The sequence below is a fragment of the Lathyrus oleraceus genome, chromosome 3 (assembly GCF_024323335.1).
Source record: "Lathyrus oleraceus cultivar Zhongwan6 chromosome 3, CAAS_Psat_ZW6_1.0, whole genome shotgun sequence".
Lineage (NCBI taxonomy): Eukaryota > Viridiplantae > Streptophyta > Magnoliopsida > Fabales > Fabaceae > Lathyrus > Lathyrus oleraceus.
In genome coordinates this window covers 480,137,716-480,162,516 of record NC_066581.1, presented here as the reverse complement: position 1 = coordinate 480,162,516, position 24,801 = coordinate 480,137,716, and the positions used below count along the sequence as shown (strand labels likewise).

General features: G+C 43.0%; 1 protein-coding gene across 1 annotated transcript; it reads right to left on the bottom strand.

Moving 5' to 3' along the window:
- Window positions 1-17,166: 17,166 nt before the first annotated feature.
- LOC127128827 (uncharacterized) lies at window positions 17,167-23,736 on the bottom strand. Its single transcript, XM_051058189.1, has 3 exons — window positions 23,377-23,736; window positions 21,503-21,567; window positions 17,167-19,092 (listed from the first exon to the last, which is right to left on the bottom strand). The coding sequence occupies exon 3, from the start codon at window positions 19,045-19,047 to the stop codon at window positions 17,326-17,328; it is 1,722 nt and encodes a 573-aa protein (XP_050914146.1). The 5' UTR covers window positions 19,048-19,092; window positions 21,503-21,567; window positions 23,377-23,736; the 3' UTR covers window positions 17,167-17,325.
- Between the last annotated feature and the right edge of the window lie 1,065 nt (window positions 23,737-24,801).

The following is a 24,801-nucleotide window of genomic DNA, read 5'->3' as shown; positions in this document are numbered from 1 at the left end:
AGAGGAAAGCTTACATGAGGATGAAAAATAAGAGACCTCGAACTAGATGCCTCAATATTGGAAAATCATAAAGGATCATCCATTTAGATCAAATCCCATGAGACCTAAAAAGGGGAGTAAGTACTAGGTCACATGTTAACAACTTATGTAAGTACTTCACTTTCATTTCTTAGATTGAACATAAATCCATATCTGATGCCTTACTTGACGAGGGATAGTTACTTTCTATGCAAGAAGAACTAAACTAATTTAAACTAAATGATGTTTGGAACCATTGTTCCGCGTCCGGTTAATAAAACCTTCATAGGAACACAATGGATATTTAGAAAAAAGATGGATGGAAATGGTGTAATTACTAGAAATAAAGCTAGGTTCATGGAAAAAGGATATAACAAAGATGAATCAATAGACTATGAGGAGACTTATGCCCTTGTAACCCGTCTTGAAGCTATTAGACTCCTTTTGGCATTCTCTTCCTGCTTGGACTTTAAGCTTTACCAAATGGACGTGATAATTGATTAAGAGTGATTTCAATGTGGTGGACCAGTTGTTGCATACTCTGTCCAAGATATTTGTGTTATCCCTACTAATGAGTTTGGAAGCGCACTGAGAAGCTTTGCATAAATTCCTAGAGTAAGCCTATGTGGACCATGACGTTATAATTGGTTAGTTTGATGGCATTGTGGCCAATATTACCGCATGTAACAATTTAAGCTTCAATGATGAAGAGCTTCTAGAGCAGGGGAGGAATCATAATTTGGGCCTGCATATCTCTATGAACTGTCAAGAAAATTCCCTATCCAATGTGATGGTGGGTACTAGATCCACTTTGAATGTTCTATCCAAAGCTACACTGTCTAAACTTGCTTACCAAGGTGCTCCGATGAGATTAATGGAGTTGTTGTGAAAGCCTTAGATGGCTCATGGAAGACTGTAATTAGAGAGGTTGATCTCCCAATAAAGATAGGTTTGTGCTTATTTCAGATTAATTTTCAAGTGATGGATATTCATCCCACCTACAATTGTCTCTTAGGACGTCCGTGGATTCATGAGGCTGGGGCAGTTACATCAAGTCTCCACCAGAAGCTGAAGTTTGTGAAGAATGGAAAGTTAGTGATTGTGGGTGGCGAACAAGCCATGTTAGCGAGTCATCTCTCCTAGTTTTCCTATATTGATGGTGATGAAGCTGAAGGAACATCATTTCAAGCTCTCTCTGTTGACAATATTGCTTCTAGAAAGAATTGGGAATCTATGGCATCTTTGAAAGATGCCCAATTTGTGGTAGAGAATGGTCAATATGTTAGATGGAGATAGATTGTTGAGCTTGCTGAAAAAAAGAACAGAACTGGTTTGGTTTTTTCACCTGGTGAAACCCAAAGAGGTCTGAAGCGAATTCAAGTACTGTTTCATAGTGTTGGCTTTATTCATACCAAAGATCAGTCTGCTGCCGCCATCTTAGAAGATGACAAAGAGCAACAAGTGCCAGACTTTGTGACATGTAGATCGGTATGCCAGAATTGGATTGTTGTTGATGTTCCTTCTGTTATTCACTTGTCGAAGTAATATTTTTGCTTTTTGTTATTTTCAAAATCCTTTCACTATGCCCAAGGTGAAAGTGAATATATGTGGGCTTTGTTTCAAATTTCATTATCATTAATAAAATGTCATTTCGTTTAATCATATTATGTTTTTCCTTTTTGCTTATTCTGGAAGATGGTAACATAAAAAACAAAATAATAATCATTTTTATAACTGCATCACAATGTGAGTTTATTTGTTCATATTCTAAAATCAAGCATAAAATCATTGTGCAGATTAATTATTAAACCCATTGAAAACAATGACCATATGCCCTCTCCCAGCTTTGAATTTCCTGTGTTTGAAATGGAAGAAGAGGGTGATGAAGAGATTCCTGATGAGATTTCTTGGTTGCTTGAGCACGAAGAGAAGACCATTCAGCCTCATAAAGAGTCGTTGGAAGTGATCAATATGGGTTCCGAAGATAACAAGAAAGAAGTCAATATTGGGGCACTGAGTTATCCAAATGTTAAGAAGAGGATAGTAAAGCTTCTTAGAGATTATTGTCGCATCCTGCGAAAAATCAACCGGCGAGCCTAAAAATAAAACACACAGAGCCGCCACTAAACGTTATTTATCCCAAGATAGGGAAAGGAAACGCTCAGAGAAACCTGGAAAGACATGGTCTCGCGACCAGAGAGAAAAGGTTCGGGAGTCGGTTACGCGAGGGGAAGGTATTAGCACCCCTCACGTCCGTCGTACTCGACGGGATCCACGTCCTAGAATAAAGAAAAGGTTGCTAAACATCACACACACACACGGGGAACGCAGGTGGGGTTAAGAGGAACGGGCTCGATAAGGTATCGCACCTTATGCCTACATATCTTATCTGGAACAAGAATCAGAGCCACTGTAGTTCGGCTTACGCACGCCGAACAACACAAAACATATAAACAAGCAAGGGTGGCAAACATGGAGCCCGACTACCACTTGATGGAATTACGTCGGCATCCGAACCAAAACACACTCAGAAGGGCAAACGTGGAGCCCGACTGCCAATCACTGGGCTTACGTCGGCATCCGAACCCAAACACGCAGTCAGATAACAAGTAAACACACGCAAAAAAGAAAAAGGTTGCCCGGAGTGGTCTCGCACGACCACCTGCCTACATACCTTGTCTGGAACAAGGATCAGGGCGATGTAGTTCCCCTGAAAGGGACTAAATTGCTAACCAGAAACCGGGGAAAGATACACAACTAGGGAGCTGAGACTCGAGCCTAATGTTGTCATGCATCGTTAACCCTAAGTTCGGTTTTCTATCCTACTTGCATAAGCAAACTAACCTAACCAGGAAAGAAGCTAGCACACAAGCATACAATCATATATCATCAAATGAGAACAGGTATCTCAAACAAACATGTCAATCAGATATCCACATAACACGCACTATAGCCAAACAAGGGGGCTCAATCAATCAGGTTTGACTGCCTAAGCAATCGTCTGTACAGGCTGTGTTTGCTCTTAACCTTGCCATTACGAGGCTAAGGTGAAGCAGATGAAAGGATGAAGTGAGGATCAGACCTCACAGCTCTTATCCCTAACCAGGGAGAGCTGACAAATGAGCATGGGTCCAGAATAGGGGAACCCTTCTATACTCGATGACTCTGACACAATGTGCACTGCACAAGATCTTGGGCTTTTGATCTCAATGCTACAACCATGTAATGGGAGCAAGGAGAAGACTCACTGAATAGTGGGGGACAGGTTGCTTGTCCCTACCTTCCACCAATTGCCTTCTTTGAAGGACTTTTCCTGCTTGGGCTTGAAAAATAAACATACACAAGCATTGCCTCTTAAGGAGGACTTCAGACAATTTGCCCGGCCCGGTAACAGCCGGGTCTCCAGACTACATGAAGTAAGAAGGTTATACCTCAAATGCAATTTGCTTAAGCAAAGCAAAGCAATAGTTCACAAGGAACTGAGCAACTAAAGTACCTGGAAACAATCAAACTCAGTCAGTAATCGATCAGACAAACTATACAGCAAACAATCAAACAGTTTAAACAATACAACACAAAGCAAGCTCAAGGCTTAAGCCCAAGCTCCAACACCTACAAAACAATGTTATGTTAGTGTACAAACATCCACAACATCAATTAAAATCAACTTGTATCATTCTCCATGTACATTATGCTTTTGATCCTGAAAAACCAAGCAAATATTAGTAACTAGACCACTAGGCCAAGCCTAGGGTCCAAAAGCAAGAAAAAATTAAAACAGCAAGGTATCCACCATCCAACATCAAATTAACATCAAACAAGAGCAAACATCATTGGTCTCATGTTTATATCATCCATCAAGTTCAATTCATGCACAAAACAATCCATATTGGTTCAAATGAAGCACCAAGCATACAAACAGAATTATTGCATTCAAATCCATACCAAAACACATCCAAAAATTCTCAAATTAATTACACCTAAACAGGGGTCAATCAAGGTCTACCATGTAAAATTTGAGCTTAATTGGGCAAATGGAACCATGTTAATGAAAATCAACAAAAACAGACACAGTTACATGCTTCAATTCACAACATCAATGCATACATCCACTTCAAAAATTCATAACTCAATGAAAACAAAAAAGAAATGGATGAGACCAAAACAGGGAGGTCACACAACGTGTCTAGTTCATGCATATCAAATTTCATGGCCATACAATACAATATGAGGATTTCCCAATCAATCTACCAACATGTATCACATGAGCTTGTAATTTCAATCACCAGAAATGAAAAATCATGATCAAATTGAAAATACAGTGAAAAATTCTACAAAACTTCATCAAGCATCCTAACATGTCAACAAGTCATCATGCAAAATTTCAGCCAATTCCAACATGTATAGGTCATCCAATTAAATTCAACAAGTTGACATCAAGAGGTGTGACACAAATTGTCACACCTAAGTTCCAGAATTTGCTGCTCTCTAACCAGGTATCAAAAATTCATGAAATTTACATATAAATAATCCTCAATGAGTCAAGAACCACCACAAAAATTTTCAGCCATTTATTTTATGATATGAGCATTTCATGATCAAATTGCCAAAATGTATCAAAATGTGACATACATTAGAAAAGCCTATGCCAAATAAAATATTTGCCAAGCACAACTTTGACCAATAGGTCAATAAAATTCTACAGTCAATTATGAATTCAACAAAAAAAACCTCACATTTTTCTGATCATTAACATATTTTTTATGATTTTTTAAATGTTCATGTGAGTTTTAATAATTTATTTGAAGTAATATTAATTAATTAAATGTTTCAGTGGCAGATTTGATAAATAATACTTCACAGACCAAAACGCACAGCACAACTTAATGTGCTGGCGCTGTACAATTGGTGCCCTCCCGCGGGAAACAGTGTTCGAAAATAGCCTTGCAGGTGGACGAATCAAACTGGAAAATTCCAGAAAACCAGCTTCTTCTTCGCGCGGCATTTAGCGTTCATCACCTTCCAACATAATTTCAATCATTTCTTCACCAAAACGCACAAACTACTAACCGTTGGAAAGGTCTCGGTGCATAGATCATGAATATGTAACCTAATCAACCTAAATCTAACTGTACTAACCGGATCGATCGCTTAAAGTTTCGCATTCATACTTTCAAATCAAGATTGCGTAGCCTACGGTTCATCATTCTCAAAACTAAACACATCACTGAATTCTACATGAAACGCACTACACAAAGCACCTATCAATCGAACAAAACAGGAGATTCAAAATTTCGACATACCGGCAATGGCAGTGCGTAGATCGCGGCTTTAAGCTCCAACTCTTCAAAACAGTTGTACTAGAGCCTTGTGGAAGATGAATGACGTGTCCAGTTCCAATTGCTTCGACCTCTACTGCTCTTAATTCGAATTTGCCATTGTTGAGGTGTTCTTGAACAGTTGCGATGCAAGGCTTGATTGATGATGAATCATGAAAACAGTCCTAGTACATGTTGAAACAAGATCACAGCAAAAAGAAAATCAAGTTTTGGTTGAAGATTGAGGAAGAATTTTGGATTTGAAGATTGGTGTGTTCTTGAGCAAAATGGAGAGAATGAGAGGTTTCTAGATCTGTTCTTGGTAATTGTGAGAGTTAGTTATGATTAGGAGATGATTTGGAATTTATATGCACCCTTAATCCAAGCTCTAATCCACTTAATTAACAATTTGGAGTGTTAAGTGAAATGTAATTTTTGCAAATGAGGGCAAATTGGTCAATACACAATGACAGCACATGCCAGCTCACAATTGGTTCCAACATGTCCAAAACACCCTATGTGAAGTGTAGAAACAATTCCCATTGCAATTGGTTGCTTAAATCTCATTTTCACTATGTGTATGTAAAGTATCCATTTTTAGCCATTTCATTCTTCATGCCAAAACTCAAACCATGTGCATTAACCATGAAATGAATATTCAAACACACTTAAAATGCCATTCCTGAGGTGTTGGAAAAAGTCCCATTCAAAAATTCCCAATATTTTGACTTTTGGACAATTTTGCCCCTGGTCCAATTCAGCTGTCCAGTTGAAAAGTGACTTTTTGCCTTGGCCATTTTTGAACAAATCCAATGATGCACCCTCAAAGTACATGTCAAATGGAGTTTGTGCATATAAAGAACTTGCAATTTGGACAAAGTATGTGGTAGTTATGGCCTCCTGATTACGGATCTTTTCTGAAATTCACTGAGCCATATTTTGCAAACCGTACATTGGATTTTCAAGTTCTTGGACTTTTTGGAAAGGTGAGAACAAGACCTACATCTGTCATGTTGAACAATTTTTCATTTGAAGCTTCCTTGGACTTCTGTTTTTGAGGTCAAAAACTTTCCACTTTTGGAAACTTCTATTACAAGTCAGTTGCTATTTTTGGCAGTTTTTGTCCTGACTTGATTTTCTTCCTTCTTAAGCTTTGAGATGTCATTCAACACTTGTTCCAACATGAATGAAGTGTATCCAACTCATTTCCACCTCCAAATCCATCAGATCATGTACAGTTGACCACAGTTGACTTTTCATCTGACAGATGAATTTGGCAATGCATTGATCAATTTAAGCCCCAATCTCCAACTGAAATGGCTCAAGGGTGACACCCTAGCCTCAATAATCACCATATAATCACAAAATGATCCTCATCTCCATCTCAAACACCATCTCCTGATTAAACCCTGATTGGCCCAATACAACTGATTAGGATTGACCAGTGGTCAAAACCCTAATCTCAAGGAATCTTCTTCAATCTCCTGATGACATCCAACCATGGTGATGATGATGTATCGATTCAATCAACATGAAGACCAATACCCTTGGGAGTCACAAAACCCTAATTCACAGCTCAATCCTCAGATGGCCCATGATCAATCAGTACAACCCTAGGCTTGCATTTTCTGACTTCCTCATCTTCTGATCAAGACTTGGGAAGATAGCTTGCACTATGTAACCACATGTTATGCAATATGAAATGCCTAATGTCTTAAAATGAAATGCAAATATGTTAATGCTAGTCCCAAGAGAGGAGGGCAAATTTTGAGGTGTTACAGCTGCCCCTATTCAATCCACTGTGAACCTGTCGATACGAAATAGCCTCGGCTTTCGGATGATCAGGATGAAGAGTGATTGAATACCAAGAACAGACGAACAATTTGCACTCTGATGGGATAATAATTAACAACGCCTGTCAGCATCGGCGAAGAAAAACTCGAAAAACCGACGACCTGGATGCCAAAATAAATGGTAACGCAGGGATAACCAGGGTCTGAACACCACATCCACTCGGGATTCTCATTCTTTTTTTTGCTTTTCTTGAACCCCGAAAATTTTCTCTTCTTCTACCTGGTCCGAAAACCACTCCGGTCTGAACTCTGGGAAATTGGCCTGATCGCCACTTCGGTCTGGATACCGCCTCGGTCTGAACTCCGGGAAATTGGCCTGATCGCCACTTCGGTCTGGATACCGCCTCGGTCTGAACTCCGGAAAACTGGCCTGAATACCACAAGTACATCAACCTGATCGTCGGAAACTTCTTCGATCTGAGAATCGGAAACTGGGCCTGAATACCACAAGTACATCAACCTGATCGTCGGAAACTTCTTCGATCTGAGAATCGGAAACTGGGCCTGAACGCCACTTCGGTCTGGATACCGCCTCGGTCTGAACTCCGGAAAACTGCTAATCGCGTAACGTCCTCTGATTTTATTTCCCTCTCCGCCCGACGGAAACATTTCCTCCAATATCGCACTACTGGGGAACATTGCTGATCTGACGTTCTGATGCTAGACTCCTCAGAATAACACCTTTATCTTTCAGCAAAACCACCCCTCAAACGGTAACCACGGTTTGGGACTAGCTTATGCTTGCAATGATGCATGATTGATTTTTCTGCGTAATGCTCCATAAACATGGAAATGCTACGCGATTATTCATTTTTTATGCAATATGCCATGCTATTTTTTCATGATGAATGCATAAAAAGAAATATCCCCCTCTGGGGAATCCTCTGGGGGACACGAGACTCTCTGCTGAGGCTCTCGTCACTGCTCCGATTTCCACCCTGCCGGGGAATAGTACTGCTGCTGGGAGAATGCCACCCTTGCTGGGGAATACCTCCTTTGCACCCAACCCTCTCGAGGACCTGCTGGGGCAGAAGAACCATCATCGCGCTCTGTGGGGATACCACAATCTCTTTGTCTTGCTGGGGATACACGCCCCAACTCTGCTTTGGGAACCCTCACCGATACTCCCGCTGAGGAAATGGGCAATCTTCAACCTACCGGGGATGACCATCCAGACCATGCTAGGAGAAACGACTGCTACTCCGCTGGGGATTACCCATGCAATCCATAGGTAGAATCGGCTCAGCTGGGGATGCAGAAACCCGTCCGCCACGGGAATTTGTTCAATCCTCCGGTAAGATGAACACTGCTGGAGATATATTTCTTTGGAAAAGACCCGCTCCACTCGGGGGTAGCAACCTTCAGACCTGACTGCTGAGGAAACACCATTATAAACCTGCCAGGTATAACCACACTGACTCGGCTGGGGAGCTAGTCCTACGATTCTGCTTGGGGACTTAGCTGGGAAATAAGAATTCCCGGACTCATCCGGACCTTTTCTGCTCCATCATCTTGTATTTCAAATCGCCCTGCGCTCGACGAGAGACGTACTCCTGGGATTTATACAGAAATTTCAATTTTCTGACTTTGAAGAGTCTTCTTGATTAATTTCAATGGTCGTCGGACGTCTCTCGTCGTCTCTCCACCGTTCCTCCTTCTTCCCTGATCGAACTCTGCGGGGAACTGCATACTTTCAAGTCTTCCGATTTTGAAGAGTCTTCTTGATTATCATCAAGGATCGTCGTACGCCTCAACGCCTTCGTCATTTTTCATACACTCGTCCCTGACCGGACTCTCTGGGGATTTCTCTTGTCAAAGCTTCCGCCTCACAACCTGCAAGTGAGTGACGAATACCTAACAGTTCCTGCAAAACAGATCATCAGATAAAACCGTGCCCCAGGTGTGTCAAGATTTCAACACTTGGGTCACTCAACCTTCCACATAAGATTTCAAGCTTTCAATCTTATAAACATGCATTGGAAGGAACCCGTATGTCTTAAAATGCAAGATTCTTTATCAAAAATATCTGGATGTTTTTGCAATCAAAGCGGTAATGAAAAACAAAAACAAAATTATTTGACTGAATATACATTTTATTGATTGGAAAAGTGTGGCTCAAATTGAGCAATACAAAAGGAAGCAATTCCTGAAAAGAGGTAATTGCGCTCAAAAGGAAAAATCTATCCTAATGGCAATGTGAAACCCGTGATCTCATCAAGTTCCAACTCGGTTACACCCCCTATATCCTCAGACTCTCCATGCTTTCTGCCTTCTGAACAAGACAACTCTGACTGATCCCTACCGGGTATTATCCATGATGCCTTAACCAAAGCGCAAACGATCATGCTAGACGCAGTTGTTCGTTTCAATCCCTCTTTTGCCTGGACCGCCCTTTCGGGTTTTCAGTCCACCGGGATACCCATTTTTGCCCAAGTCGCCTTCTCAGGTTTTCGACTTGCCGGGTGTACATTTTCATTTTTATCCCTAATTTTTGCCCGAACCTCTTTTCTGTTTTTGGTTCGCCGGGATGCCCATTTTTGCCTGGACTATTTTGTTCTTTTCGTCCAGCGGGTCAATTTATACGAAGTATTTTTTAACTGCGTCCGCATTCACAGGGGATGGAAAATCCTCACCATCCATGGTCGTTAACAACAAGGCTCCGCCAGAGAAAACCTTCTTGACCACGAATGGACCTTCATAATTCGGTGTCCATTTGCCCCTTCGATCGTTTTGAGGAGGAAGGATCCTTTTCAGCACCATATCACCTACGTGATACACCCGAGGTCGCACCTTCTTGTCAAAAGCACGCTTCATCCTCTGCTGGTACAACTGCCCATGACAGATGGCTGCTAGCCTCTTTTCCTCTATCAGGCTCAACTCTTCGTACCGGGTCCTTACCCATTCAGCCTCTTGCAATTTTACGTCCATCAGGACTCTCAAAGAGGGAATCTGAACCTCGACAGGTAGTACAGCCTCCATCCCATATACCAACGAGAACGGAGTTGCCCCAGTAGATGTGCGTACCGACGTTCGATACCCATGCAATGCGAACGGCAACATCTCATGCCAATCCTTGTAGGTTACCACCATTTTCTGCACAATCTTCTTTATATTCTTGTTGGCTGCCTCAACCGCCCCATTCATCTTCGGACGATAGGGAGAAGAATTGTGATGCTCGATCTTGAATTCCCGGCACAACTCTGCCATCATCTTATTATTCAAGTTAGAACCATTATCAGTAATGATTCTCTCGGGAACTCCATATCGGCAAATGATGTCTCTCTTGAGAAATCTAGCAACAACCTGCTTCGTCACATTCGTATAAGAGGCTGCTTCTACCCACTTGGTGAAGTAATCAATAGCCACTAATATGAATCTGTGCCCATTCGAAGCCGTAGGCTCTATCTTTCCAATCATATCAATGCCCCACATAGCAAACGGCCATGGAGACGACATTAAGCTCAACGGATTTGGAGGCACGTGCACCTTATCAGCATAAATCTGGCATTTATGACACTTCCGCACGAAATTAAAACATTGGGCCTCCATTGTCATCCAATAATAACCTGCTCTCAGCAGCTTCTTCACCATTGCATTCCCACTGGCATGGGTACCGAACGATCCCTCATGAACCTCTTTCATCAATTGGTTTGCTTCTGCATCATCAACACATCTGAGCAAGACCCAATCAAAATTCCGCTTATACAAAACCCCATCCTTATTCAGGTAGAACACCATGGCTAACCTCCGCAGAGTCTTTCTATCTTTCTTCGATGCTCCCTCAGGATACTCTTGAGTCTCTAGATAGCGCTTGATATCATAATACCACGGCTTCTCATCATCAGAGGCCGTATCAACAGCAAACACATAAGCCGGTCTATCCAGACGTCCCACTTCAACATGGGGGAACTGATTCCACCTCTGCACCTTAATCAAGGCGGCCAGAGTAGCCAAAGCATCTGCCAAAGGATTCTCCTCTCTAGGCACATGATGCAACTTCACCTCGGTGAAAAACGTCAACAATCTCCTCGTATAATCTCGATACGGAACCAAATGAGATTGATGCGTATACCATTTCCCGTTAACCTGATTTATCACCAGAGCTGAATCTCCATATATCACAAGGTTCTTGATTCTCAAATCAATAGCCTCCTCAATACCCAATATGCAAGCTTCATATTCAGCTACGTTGTTGGTACACTCAAATGTTAGCCGGGCAGCAAAAGGAATATGGGATCCTTTCGGCGTAACCAAAACAGCACCAACACCGCTTCCGTTCACGTTAACGGCCCCATCAAACATCAGAATCCATTCGGATTCAGGGTCAGGCCCCTCCTCCGGGATCGGTTCCTCGCAATCTTTCGATTTGAGAAACATGATGTCCTCATCAGGGAATTCAAACTTCATCGGTTGATAATCATCAATGGGTTGCTGGGCGAGGTAATCAGACAATACACTCCCCTTGATCGCTTTCTGAGAGGTGTACTGTATATCATATTCTGTCAAAATCATTTGCCACCTCGCAACCCGTCCGGTCAATGCTGGCTTCTCAAAAATGTACTTGATTGGATCCATCTTGGAAATCAATAAAGTGGTATGAACCAGCATGTACTGCCTTAGTCGGCGAGCAGCCCAGACCAAAGCACAGCAAGTTTTCTCGAGCAGTGAATATCTTGTTTCACAGTCGGTAAACTTTTTGCTAAGGTAGTATATGGCATGCTCTTTTCGACCAGACTCGTCATGCTGCCCCAATACACACCCCATAGACCCCTCGAGGACTGTCAGGTACAGAATTAACGGTCTCCCCTCCACAGGAGGCATCAGAATCGGAGGCTCCTGCAAATACTCTTTTATCTTTTCAAATGCCGCTTGGCAATCATCATTCCACCTGACCGTTTGGTCTTTTCTCAACAATTTAAAGATTGGTTCACACGTGGCCGTTAGATGAGATATGAACCGTGAAATGTAGTTCAATCTACCTAAGAAACCACGAACCTCCTTCTCTGTTCTCGGTTCAGGCATTTCTTTTATTGCTTTTACTTTTGCAGGATCAACCTCGATTCCTTTCTCACTTACAATGAACCCCAGCAGTTTACCGGACCGCACTCCGAACGTGCACTTGTTCGGATTCAACCTCAGTCTGAACTGTCTCAACCGGTCGAACAACTTAGCCAGATCTACCAAATGCCCCTCTTCTGTTTGGGACTTTGCTATCATGTCATCAACATAGCATTCAATTTCATGATGAATCATATCATGAAACAAAGTCACCATAGCTCTCTGATAAGTAGCACCGGCGTTTTTGAGACCGAATGGCATCACCTTGTAACAAAAGGTACCCCACGGTGTAATGAACGTTGTTTTCTCCATATCATCTGGCGACATTTTGATTTGATTATAGCCAGAAAAGCCATCCATGAAGGAAAACACCGAGAATTGAGCAGTATTATCTACCAACACGTCAATGTGTGGTAGTGGAAAATCATCTTTCGGACTAGCTCTATTCAGATCTCGGTAGTCCACACACATTCTCACCTTCCCATCCTTCTTCGGGACTGGCACAATGTTCGCAACCCATGGCGGATAATTAGTGACAGCAAGGAAACCAGCATCCCACTGCTTCTGCACTTCTTCCTTAATCTTCATCGCCATATCAGGTCGAGTTCTGCGCAACTTCTGCTTCACTGGAGGACAATCTGTTCTCAACGGTAGCTTGTGCACAACAATATCGGTATCCAACCCTGGCATATCTTGATAAGACCAGGCAAAGATGTCGACATATTCTTTCAACAATGCCACCATTCTGCTCTTGACACTTTCCTCCAAAGCAGCCCCGATTTTCACTTCCTTCTTAGCCTCGTCGGTACCCAGATTTACAACCTCTATCTGTTCTTCATGCGGTTGAATCACCTTCTCCTCTTGTTTTAACAACCTGACTAATTCCCCTGGCAGTTCACAATCTTCTTCGTCTTCTTCTTCGGCAAGATAGATCGGATTGTCGAAGTCATACGAGGGTGTAACAGGATCGTTATCAATGAGATCCGGAGAGGAATCGCATCTGCATGAATGTTGATTCATGCATTGCTTTAGAACCGGTGTGAAAAATTGAAAAAGGAAAATGAAAACATTGCCATTTTTATTTTGTTTTTATTTTTAAACTGCAAAAATAAATGAAAAACAGGGAACACCGCTTTTAACTGAAAAACATCCTTTTATTAATGATGCAAAATTCTGCAAATTTAAACATGAGGTGGCCCTTACAATGGACCATTACGTGTCGGGCAACACGCATGGTTTGCATGCAAATAAGAAAGAAAACAAGAAAAATATTACTCTTCGAGGAGAGTGACCCGGATGATTTCCTCGGCCTTCCAGTTGTGGATTTCCATCCCTGGTTCGCACGGCGTTATCCACCGGTCCATGTCACAGTCGCTGTCAGTATCTTCACCCATCATGCAGATGTGGTCTGGATCTAGCATTCCGGCACTCGTGAAAGTTACAGACGTACGACCCCCTCTGTTCGGCCCAGAGCCTCGGCTCGGCTTATATCCGACCCCAAACCGGTCCTTCTTCTCAGGGACTTCCATCATTCTGCCCCAGCCTGGAGCCTCTCCACTTTTAACTACCTCAGCAGCCTGCTTGTACGAAGCGATGGATGGTTTCTCCTCTTCTTGCTTAGCAAACAGAGCATTCTCCACCTTGACGGTTTCAAATGCCTGACTAGGCGTTTCCCATATCTCTCCATCCATCTCCACATACTTAAACGAAGACAGGTGGCTGACAAAGATGTCCTCCTCTCCGCAAACAGTAACGACTTGGCTTCCCCAGACATATTTCAGTTTCTGGTGCAAAGTCGATGTAACTGCTCCCGCAGCATGGATCCACGGCCTACCCAACAAACAACTGTAGGCTGGCTGGATGTCCATAACATAAAAGGTCGACTTAAACACTTCTGGGCCAATCTTCACTGGCAACTCCACCTCCCCAAATACAGCCCGCTTTGACCCATCAAATGCCCGCACAATCAGATCAGTCGGGGTCAAAATCAGCCCATCACAGTTTAGCTTTGCCAGGGCCTTCTTAGGCAACACATTCAAAGAGGAACCGGTATCAACCAGCACATGCGAAAGCACGGCTCCTTTGCATTCCATGGCAATGTGTAGAGCCCGGTTATGATTCCTGCCGTCCACTGTCAGGTCCATATCCGTAAAGCCCAGCCCATGGCTAGCATGCACGTTGGATACGACCGTCTCCAATTGGTTGATTGTGATCTCCTGAGGAACATAAGCTTTCTTCAATATTTTCAACAAGGCTTCCCTATGCCCCTCTGAGCTCAGTAACAGTGAAAGAATGGAGATTTTGGACGGAGTTTGCTGCAAATGATCCACCAGCTTGTACTCTGACTTCTTGATGATCCTCAGAAACTCTTCAGCTTCATCATCAAATTTATTATCCGACCCCGCAGGCGTCGGTGTCGTCACAGGAGTATTTCCATTCTCTGCCACAGCCTTTCCTTTCGCCCTGGCTAAAGCCTCGGCCTTTTCTTTTTTATTTTTTTCTTCCTCCCCTCTCCTCAACGCATCAGGAGCAAACAGCCTTCCGCTGCGGGTGAAACCACTAGGACCGGCATTATCCACCTTTAGCACGGTGATTTCACTAGCAGATGACTCTTCAACCTTCTCACCATTACAGTATACCTCTCCACCATAATGCCAAGGCACGGCATCATCTTTGTCATATGGAATTGGCCCAGGTACCGTGATGGTAACTGGAGCCTCCTCCACCAGGTTAGACAAATCCACCGGATCATAGTATATAGTTATGGTGGAGACCTCTTCATTCTTTCCTTCAGCCCTTTCAATCATAACGACCCCTGCGTCCATCAGACCCTGGACATGCTTCCGCAGAAGCTCACAACCATTTGCAGAAATAGCGCACTCAGCACACTCAAACCCACAGCCCGGGTAAACCCCATTCTTCAGCAACCGCCTCTTGACCTCAGCCAAAGGCGTCTTCAACTGATCGACCTCAGACAGCCCCACTCTATCTTCCCCAGAAATAGCATTTACTCCCCTCTGACCATGCGCAGGCATGGGATTTGCATTTACGTTGGGAGAAGGCGCAAAGTTGATTGCCTTGGAATCCACTAGGTCCTGGACTACGTGCTTAAAAGCTTTGCAGTCCTCAACATTATGCCCGGGCGCACCCGAGTGGAATTCGCACTTAGCATTTTCATTGTAACTGGGCGGCCTCTGATCAGGTCTCAAAGGCGCCAGCGTCCTCAGTTGCACCAGCCCGAGATCCAGAAGCTTCTTCAACAGAAACGAATAAGTCACCGGAGGCCTGTCGAATTGTCTATCATTTGCTCTGCCCCTGACCTGGTATCCAGCCCTCTGGGGCCTCTGTTGGAACGGTTGTCTTTGTTGCTGCTGTTGTTGTTGTTGCGGTTGTGCTGACTGAGACTCAGCAGGAATTGTTACTGCAGCATTGTGCTGGAAGTAACGGTCCCTACTGGGTCCGCGCTGTGTATAAACTGCACTGGTGTCTCCTTCCTTCTTTCTCTGACCGTTATTACCGAACGGTTTCTTCGTTCCTGAAGAAGACGCAGATGCACCACCCTGGATTTTACCCAGCTTCAACCAACTTTCGATTCTTTCTCCTGCCACCACAATGTCAGAGAAATTGGTGACAGGGCAACCCACCATTCTTTCTGCAAACGGCCCCTGCAGGGTCCCCATGAACAAATCGGACATCTCTCTGTCTACCAGAGGAGGTTGCACCCTTGCAGCCAGTTCTCTCCACCTCTGCGCATACTCCTTGAATCCTTCGTTATGCTTTTGAGACATACCCTGCAGCTGGGTACGACTCGGAGCCATATCAGCATTAAATTGGTATTGCTTAAAGAAAGCATCTCCCAAATCTTGCCAGCTTTTGATATCGGACGATCTCAACTTGGTGTACCATTCCAAGGAGCCTCCAGACAGGCTGTCTTGGAAAAAGTACATCCACAGTTTTTGATCCGCGGTGTATGCCGAGATTTTCCGGACAAATGCCTGGAGATGAGTTTCCGGGCAAGAACTGCCATTGTATTTGTCGAACGCAGGCGCCTTGAACTTCTGAGGAATCACAATTCCCTCCACCAATCCCATGTTGGACATGTTTACCACCCCAGGCGTGGCATAGCTCTCAAGCACTTTTATCTTCTCAGCCAGCATCTGGATTTCCTTATTCTGCGGAGGAATATTGTAAGGCACAAAAGGTTCGTTCTGCATGGAAAATTGATCCGCCTCTCTATCCTCTTCCTGATCATCATCAAAACCATAAAACGGAGGCACAAAGTTGTCTTTCATATTCTGACTAGGCCCAGGTTGACCAGCAGCACCAGCATTATTCACCAGACCAACTGTTGTCCTCTTTCCACCATCACGAGATCCCTGCCCCTGGTTGGAGACTCCATCCAGGTTGACCCCACTGTTCTGAGCAGAAACCCGCTCGAGTTTCTCAACTTTATCTGCGAGAGCCTTCTGACCAATGGCAAAACCTTGCATTATATTGATCAGTTCGGTCATTTTCTCCTTCAATTCCAGCATATCAGCACTGGGAAGCTCCATGAGTCTGGGAGTGTTTCTTCTTGTGTAATATCGGTGAGGGCGAGTTGAGTGCAGGGGTACTACTCTTCGAGCGCGAGCAATGGTTCCTGTTTACAAACAAGCACGTTAGTAATAGTCACCTGCAAAATAAAACACAAGTTATCATGATTAATGCATGTATGCAGTGTCTATCCATATGAAGGACACTTTGTCTCTCGACCCTGGCATCATCGAGACAAATAATAAGCCGGCATTAACATTCTGATTAGCAGTGTTTGATTTTGTTGTGCAGATCGGAGATATGTGATTTAGCAAGAATACCCCCAACCATGTGTGTGCTTGTGTAAGTGCATACGGTAAAGCAAATAAAGCTTGTCACCCAATCACTGAATAGAAACCATCATTACATAACCAAAAAGTGCACAATCGGTGCAATAGTCATACATCAGATCAAATATCAAATACAATCCTCCAGAATAGAAAAGAAATACAGACAAAGTGAATTCCGTCAACAAGCCTGACGGTAATTCAACACAAATGAAAGATCTAGCTAGATGAGGGTCCCACAGATGGCCCTATCTCATCTTCCATCCTCGCGAACTCTGCGGCGAACCTGAGCTCGGTATTCTCCTGCTGTAGTCTTCCAACTTCCTTCTGATGAATCTTCATCTGCCTGAAGTAGTGGTCTCTCTCAGCCATATAGTGATCTTTCTCTGCAATGATCTTTAGCTTCTCTGACTCCTTGACTTGCAGCTTTGCCTCCCACTCAGCAATGAGACCCCTGACTCTGTCATCTCTCTGATCCTTCACTATGATTTGCCTTCTCTTCTCATCTTCGATGACTTTTGATGCTCTGAACAGCTTCTCCTTTGTGATGTCATGCTCCCTGTTGGACGATGCTAAAGCTTGGCTGATCTTCCCATAGTAGGCTGTATCCATCTCGAAGCGTTTGGCCTCCAAAGCATGTCGCTTGTCTTGATCTTCCATCTTCACTTTGATTTCCTGATTAGCTGCCTGAAAATGAGCAACACTTCTCTCCAACTCCGCTTTCTCTGCAAGTAACTGATCTCTGGCCCTCTTCATCTCAAGGAACTCCTCCATGCTGACAGAAGAACTTGGACCCTCAATCCTAGGACACACTGAGTCACCTCCAGGGAACGGTAGAAATGTAGACTCAATCCTCTTCCGCAACCAATCCTCAAATAGTGGAAAATACCGGCAGTTGACTTTGCCATAAGGAACCTTACCCCTCCTCTGGATATCTCGCCATTCGTCCAATACCTGCCTCAACTTGGTCTGGTTACCATCAATCGGGAAATAGAAGGACTCCTGAATCTCTCGCCCGAGAGGAGGACCCTCTATAGCAAACCCCATCTGTCTCCGGAGAAGCATCGGGTTGTAATTAATGCAACCCTGAACTCCCACTAAAGGCACATTAGGTAAACTCCCGCAACTGCAGACGAAGTCCCGACCAGCTAAACCATTATGAGTCCAAGCAATGTCATCAGCCCGCAGACCCATCAATCGAAATGACCACTTCACACTAGGATCAATCTGAACAAAGGCACCTCGGGAAGGCAAATATCCCATGAACCACCTAAAGAGTAGCTGAGAGCAGCATCTGACCAGACCACCACGCCTCTTCTCATTCCTGTTATGCACTGAGTAGTATACATCTCCAATCAGGGTAGGAATAGGGTTTCTCTGCATAAACAACCTGATAGCATTACGGTCCACGAAATTCTTCTGGTTAGGAAACAGAACAATCCCATAAATGCTCACAGCAATCAGAGCACAAACCGTCTTCCAGTTACCCACAGCAGCATGTTCCTTGGCATTAGCCTCCAAGAAACTCAAATGAAATCCAGGTAACTTTCCCTTCTCCTTCCAACCTTCCTTGACCATTTCCGGACTCAAATAAAGAGCACGTGAAATCCCAAGGACATCCGGCTCCGCCCTAGTGACATGGAAAGGAATCTGATCACGGATCTGAATACCCAGGATGCTGACATAATCCTCCATCAGAGGTCCCAACAGATAGTCTGGAAAAACGAAACACCTCAACCCAGGGTCATAGAACTGAAGAAGAGTGTGGATGGCGCTCCTGTCGCAGTCAGTGAGTCTGAAAACCATCTTCAGAATACCGCCGTATGACTCTCTAAACATTCCCACATGGTCAGGAGTAATCAATGCTATCATATCCTTGAGCACACCAATCTCTGGATCAAAGAAACTGTAGGCAACATTGTCTTTCAAACCGGTCCTCATATTTGAACAGAAATCTCTCAACCAGAATCTCGATCAAAAGTGTCCCTGCATATGGGTAAACATGGGTTAGATGCAATTAATGCAAAATGTAATGATGCTGATGAATGAATGCAATGCGTTGCCATCCTCCAAGCCATCTGATCATTTGCACTGAATCTGGGCTCTGAACTGATCATAACCATCTGAGGAATGTACAATCCCAATTCTGACCCACGGGTTCCGAAATAAACGGAAGACAGATACATCATCATCACCATCATCACCAAACCATATCCGAGTAGACACATCACCCTTATCTGAATCGGCCCGGGGAACCCGAAATAAACGGATCCCCACTGATAAAATATCTCGGCCCGGGGAATCCGAAATAAACGGATCCCCACTGATAAGTCACGGACAGCACTCCGGCGTCACGGCAATAAATGACCATAAATCCGACTTATAACTATGTCTCTGAATCACAGATCAAAAGTCACCATCTGGAGGCTATCTGAACAAACATCTGACAGAACAACCCTCCCCTCACAGGTAAGTTCTAATCAAGTCATCCTAAGGCGGATAATGGTCTCGACAATCGGGCGGAGATACTCAATGGGTTTGCCCTTGCGGGTGTGCCATTGTAGCTCCCTTAAGATCGTCTAAACCAAAGATCCGGGAAATGATCGGTCACCAGAGTCAACAACTCAAATGGAGTGACTCAAACAAAGCGGAATATCCACAGAGATGAGCACTATCAAGTGAGCCTCGTCCGGCTTGTAGCACATCACGCCGCCAGGCACATGTTGACTTAACATGAAAGAGGCAACGTGAGACCACACTAGTCCTAGGTGTATACTCGGGCTTGGGTTTTAGCCCCACTCAGAACACCCACCCCACACAACAGAACCACCTGCAGAGGACAGCAACAACATGATAGTATGATGCATGCAAACATTTAATGCAAATATATACACACTGGTTAGAATAATAAATGCAATAAATAACACAAACAAGCAACCTAAACTAATCCTAGAACGCTAGGAAGGACTCGCTTAGGGACGATGGACCAGCATAGGTCTACATCGCAAGTCCCCAGCAGAGTCGCCAGCTGTCGCATCCTGCGAAAAATCAACCGGCGAGCCTAAAAATAAAACACACAGAGCCGCCACTAAACGTTATTTATCCCAAGATAGGGAAAGGAAACGCTCAGAGAAACCTGGAAAGACATGGTCTCGCGACCAGAGAGAAAAGGTTCGGGAGTCGGTTACGCGAGGGGAAGGTATTAGCACCCCTCACGTCCGTCGTACTCGACGGGATCCACGTCCTAGAATAAAGAAAAGGTTGCTAAACATCACACACACACACGGGGAACGCAGGTGGGGTTAAGAGGAACGGGCTCGATAAGGTATCGCACCTTATGCCTACATATCTTATCTGGAACAAGAATCAGAGCCACTGTAGTTCGGCTTACGCACGCCGAACAACACAAAACATATAAACAAGCAAGGGTGGCAAACATGGAGCCCGACTACCACTTGATGGAATTACGTCGGCATCCGAACCAAAACACACTCAGAAGGGCAAACGTGGAGCCCGACTGCCAATCACTGGGCTTACGTCGGCATCCGAACCCAAACACGCAGTCAGATAACAAGTAAACACACGCAAAAAAGAAAAAGGTTGCCCGGAGTGGTCTCGCACGACCACCTGCCTACATACCTTGTCTGGAACAAGGATCAGGGCGATGTAGTTCCCCTGAAAGGGACTAAATTGCTAACCAGAAACCGGGGAAAGATACACAACTAGGGAGCTGAGACTCGAGCCTAATGTTGTCATGCATCGTTAACCCTAAGTTCGGTTTTCTATCCTACTTGCATAAGCAAACTAACCTAACCAGGAAAGAAGCTAGCACACAAGCATACAATCATATATCATCAAATGAGAACAGGTATCTCAAACAAACATGTCAATCAGATATCCACATAACACGCACTATAGCCAAACAAGGGGGCTCAATCAATCAGGTTTGACTGCCTAAGCAATCGTCTGTACAGGCTGTGTTTGCTCTTAACCTTGCCATTACGAGGCTAAGGTGAAGCAGATGAAAGGATGAAGTGAGGATCAGACCTCACAGCTCTTATCCCTAACCAGGGAGAGCTGACAAATGAGCATGGGTCCAGAATAGGGGAACCCTTCTATACTCGATGACTCTGACACAATGTGCACTGCACAAGATCTTGGGCTTTTGATCTCAATGCTACAACCATGTAATGGGAGCAAGGAGAAGACTCACTGAATAGTGGGGGACAGGTTGCTTGTCCCTACCTTCCACCAATTGCCTTCTTTGAAGGACTTTTCCTGCTTGGGCTTGAAAAATAAACATACACAAGCATTGCCTCTTAAGGAGGACTTCAGACAATTTGCCCGGCCCGGTAACAGCCGGGTCTCCAGACTACATGAAGTAAGAAGGTTATACCTCAAATGCAATTTGCTTAAGCAAAGCAAAGCAATAGTTCACAAGGAACTGAGCAACTAAAGTACCTGGAAACAATCAAACTCAGTCAGTAATCGATCAGACAAACTATACAGCAAACAATCAAACAGTTTAAACAATACAACACAAAGCAAGCTCAAGGCTTAAGCCCAAGCTCCAACACCTACAAAACAATGTTATGTTAGTGTACAAACATCCACAACATCAATTAAAATCAACTTGTATCATTCTCCATGTACATTATGCTTTTGATCCTGAAAAACCAAGCAAATATTAGTAACTAGACCACTAGGCCAAGCCTAGGGTCCAAAAGCAAGAAAAAAATTAAAACAGCAAGGTATCCACCATCCAACATCAAATTAACATCAAACAAGAGCAAACATCATTGGTCTCATGTTTATATCATCCATCAAGTTCAATTCATGCACAAAACAATCCATATTGGTTCAAATGAAGCACCAAGCATACAAACAGAATTATTGCATTCAAATCCATACCAAAACACATCCAAAAATTCTCAAATTAATTACACCTAAACAGGGGTCAATCAAGGTCTACCATGTAAAATTTGAGCTTAATTGGGCAAATGGAACCATGTTAATGAAAATCAACAAAAACAGACACAGTTACATGCTTCAATTCACAACATCAATGCATACATCCACTTCAAAAATTCATAACTCAATGAAAACAAAAAAGAAATGGATGAGACCAAAACAGGGAGGTCACACAACGTGTCTAGTTCATGCATATCAAATTTCATGGCCATACAATACAATATGAGGATTTCCCAATCAATCTACCAACATGTATCACATGAGCTTGTAATTTCAATCACCAGAAATGAAAAATCATGATCAAATTGAAAATACAGTGAAAAATTCTACAAAAATTCATCAAGCATCCTAACATGTCAACAAGTCATCATGCAAAATTTCAGCCAATTCCAACATGTATAGGTCATCCAATTAAATTCAACAAGTTGACATCAAGAGGTGTGACACAAATTGTCACACCTAAGTTCCAGAATTTGCTGCTCTCTAACCAGGTATCAAAAATTCATGAAATTTACATATAAATAATCCTCAATGAGTCAAGAACCACCACAAAAATTTTCAGCCATTTATTTTATGATATGAGCATTTCATGATCAAATTGCCAAAATGTATCAAAATGTGACATACATTAGAAAAGCCTATGCCAAATAAAATATTTGCCAAGCACAACTTTGACCAATAGGTCAATAAAATTCTACAGTCAATTATGAATTCAACAAAAAAAAACCTCACATTTTTCTGATCATTAACATATTTTTTATGATTTTTTAAATGTTCATGTGAGTTTTAATAATTTATTTGAAGTAATATTAATTAATTAAATGTTTCAGTGGCAGATTTGATAAATAATACTTCACAGACCAAAACGCACAGCACAACTTAATGTGCTGGCGCTGTACAATTGGTGCCCTCCCGCGGGAAACAGTGTTCGAAAATAGCCTTGCAGGTGGACGAATCAAACTGGAAAATTCCAGAAAACCAGCTTCTTCTTCGCGCGGCATTTAGCGTTCATCACCTTCCAACATAATTTCAATCATTTCTTCACCAAAACGCACAAACTACTAACCGTTGGAAAGGTCTCGGTGCATAGATCATGAATATGTAACCTAATCAACCTAAATCTAACTGTACTAACCGGATCGATCGCTTAAAGTTTCGCATTCATACTTTCAAATCAAGATTGCGTAGCCTACGGTTCATCATTCTCAAAACTAAACACATCACTGAATTCTACATGAAACGCACTACACAAAGCACCTATCAATCGAACAAAACAGGAGATTCAAAATTTCGACATACCGGCAATGGCAGTGCGTAGATCGCGGCTTTAAGCTCCAACTCTTCAAAACAGTTGTACTAGAGCCTTGTGGAAGATGAATGACGTGTCCAGTTCCAATTGCTTCGACCTCTACTGCTCTTAATTCGAATTTGCCATTGTTGAGGTGTTCTTGAACAGTTGCGATGCAAGGCTTGATTGATGATGAATCATGAAAACAGTCCTAGTACATGTTGAAACAAGATCACAGCAAAAAGAAAATCAAGTTTTGGTTGAAGATTGAGGAAGAATTTTGGATTTGAAGATTGGTGTGTTCTTGAGCAAAATGGAGAGAATGAGAGGTTTCTAGATCTGTTCTTGGTAATTGTGAGAGTTAGTTATGATTAGGAGATGATTTGGAATTTATATGCACCCTTAATCCAAGCTCTAATCCACTTAATTAACAATTTGGAGTGTTAAGTGAAATGTAATTTTTGCAAATGAGGGCAAATTGGTCAATACACAATGACAGCACATGCCAGCTCACAATTGGTTCCAACATATCCAAAACACCCTATGTGAAGTGTAGAAACAATTCCCATTGCAATTGGTTGCTTAAATCTCATTTTCACTATGTGTATGTAAAGTATCCATTTTTAGCCATTTCATTCTTCATGCCAAAACTCAAACCATGTGCATTAACCATGAAATGAATATTCAAACACACTTAAAATGCCATTCCTGAGGTGTTGGAAAAAGTCCCATTCAAAAATTCCCAATATTTTGACTTTTGGACAATTTTGCCCCTGGTCCAATTCAGCTGTCCAGTTGAAAAGTGACTTTTTGCCTTGGCCATTTTTGAACAAATCCAATGATGCACCCTCAAAGTACATGTCAAATGGAGTTTGTGCATATAAAGAACTTGCAATTTGGACAAAGTATGTGGTAGTTATGGCCTCCTGATTACGGATCTTTTCTGAAATTCACTGAGCCATATTTTGCAAACCGTACATTGGATTTTCAAGTTCTTGGACTTTTTGGAAAGGTGAGAACAAGACCTACATCTGTCATGTTGAACAATTTTTCATTTGAAGCTTCCTTGGACTTCTGTTTTTGAGGTCAAAAACTTTCCACTTTTGGAAACTTCTATTACAAGTCAGTTGCTATTTTTGGCAGTTTTTGTCCTGACTTGATTTTCTTCCTTCTTAAGCTTTGAGATGTCATTCAACACTTGTTCCAACATGAATGAAGTGTATCCAACTCATTTCCACCTCCAAATCCATCAGATCATGTACAGTTGACCACAGTTGACTTTTCATCTGACAGATGAATTTGGCAATGCATTGATCAATTTAAGCCCCAATCTCCAACTGAAATGGCTCAAGGGTGACACCCTAGCCTCAATAATCACCATATAATCACAAAATGATCCTCATCTCCATCTCAAACACCATCTCCTGATTAAACCC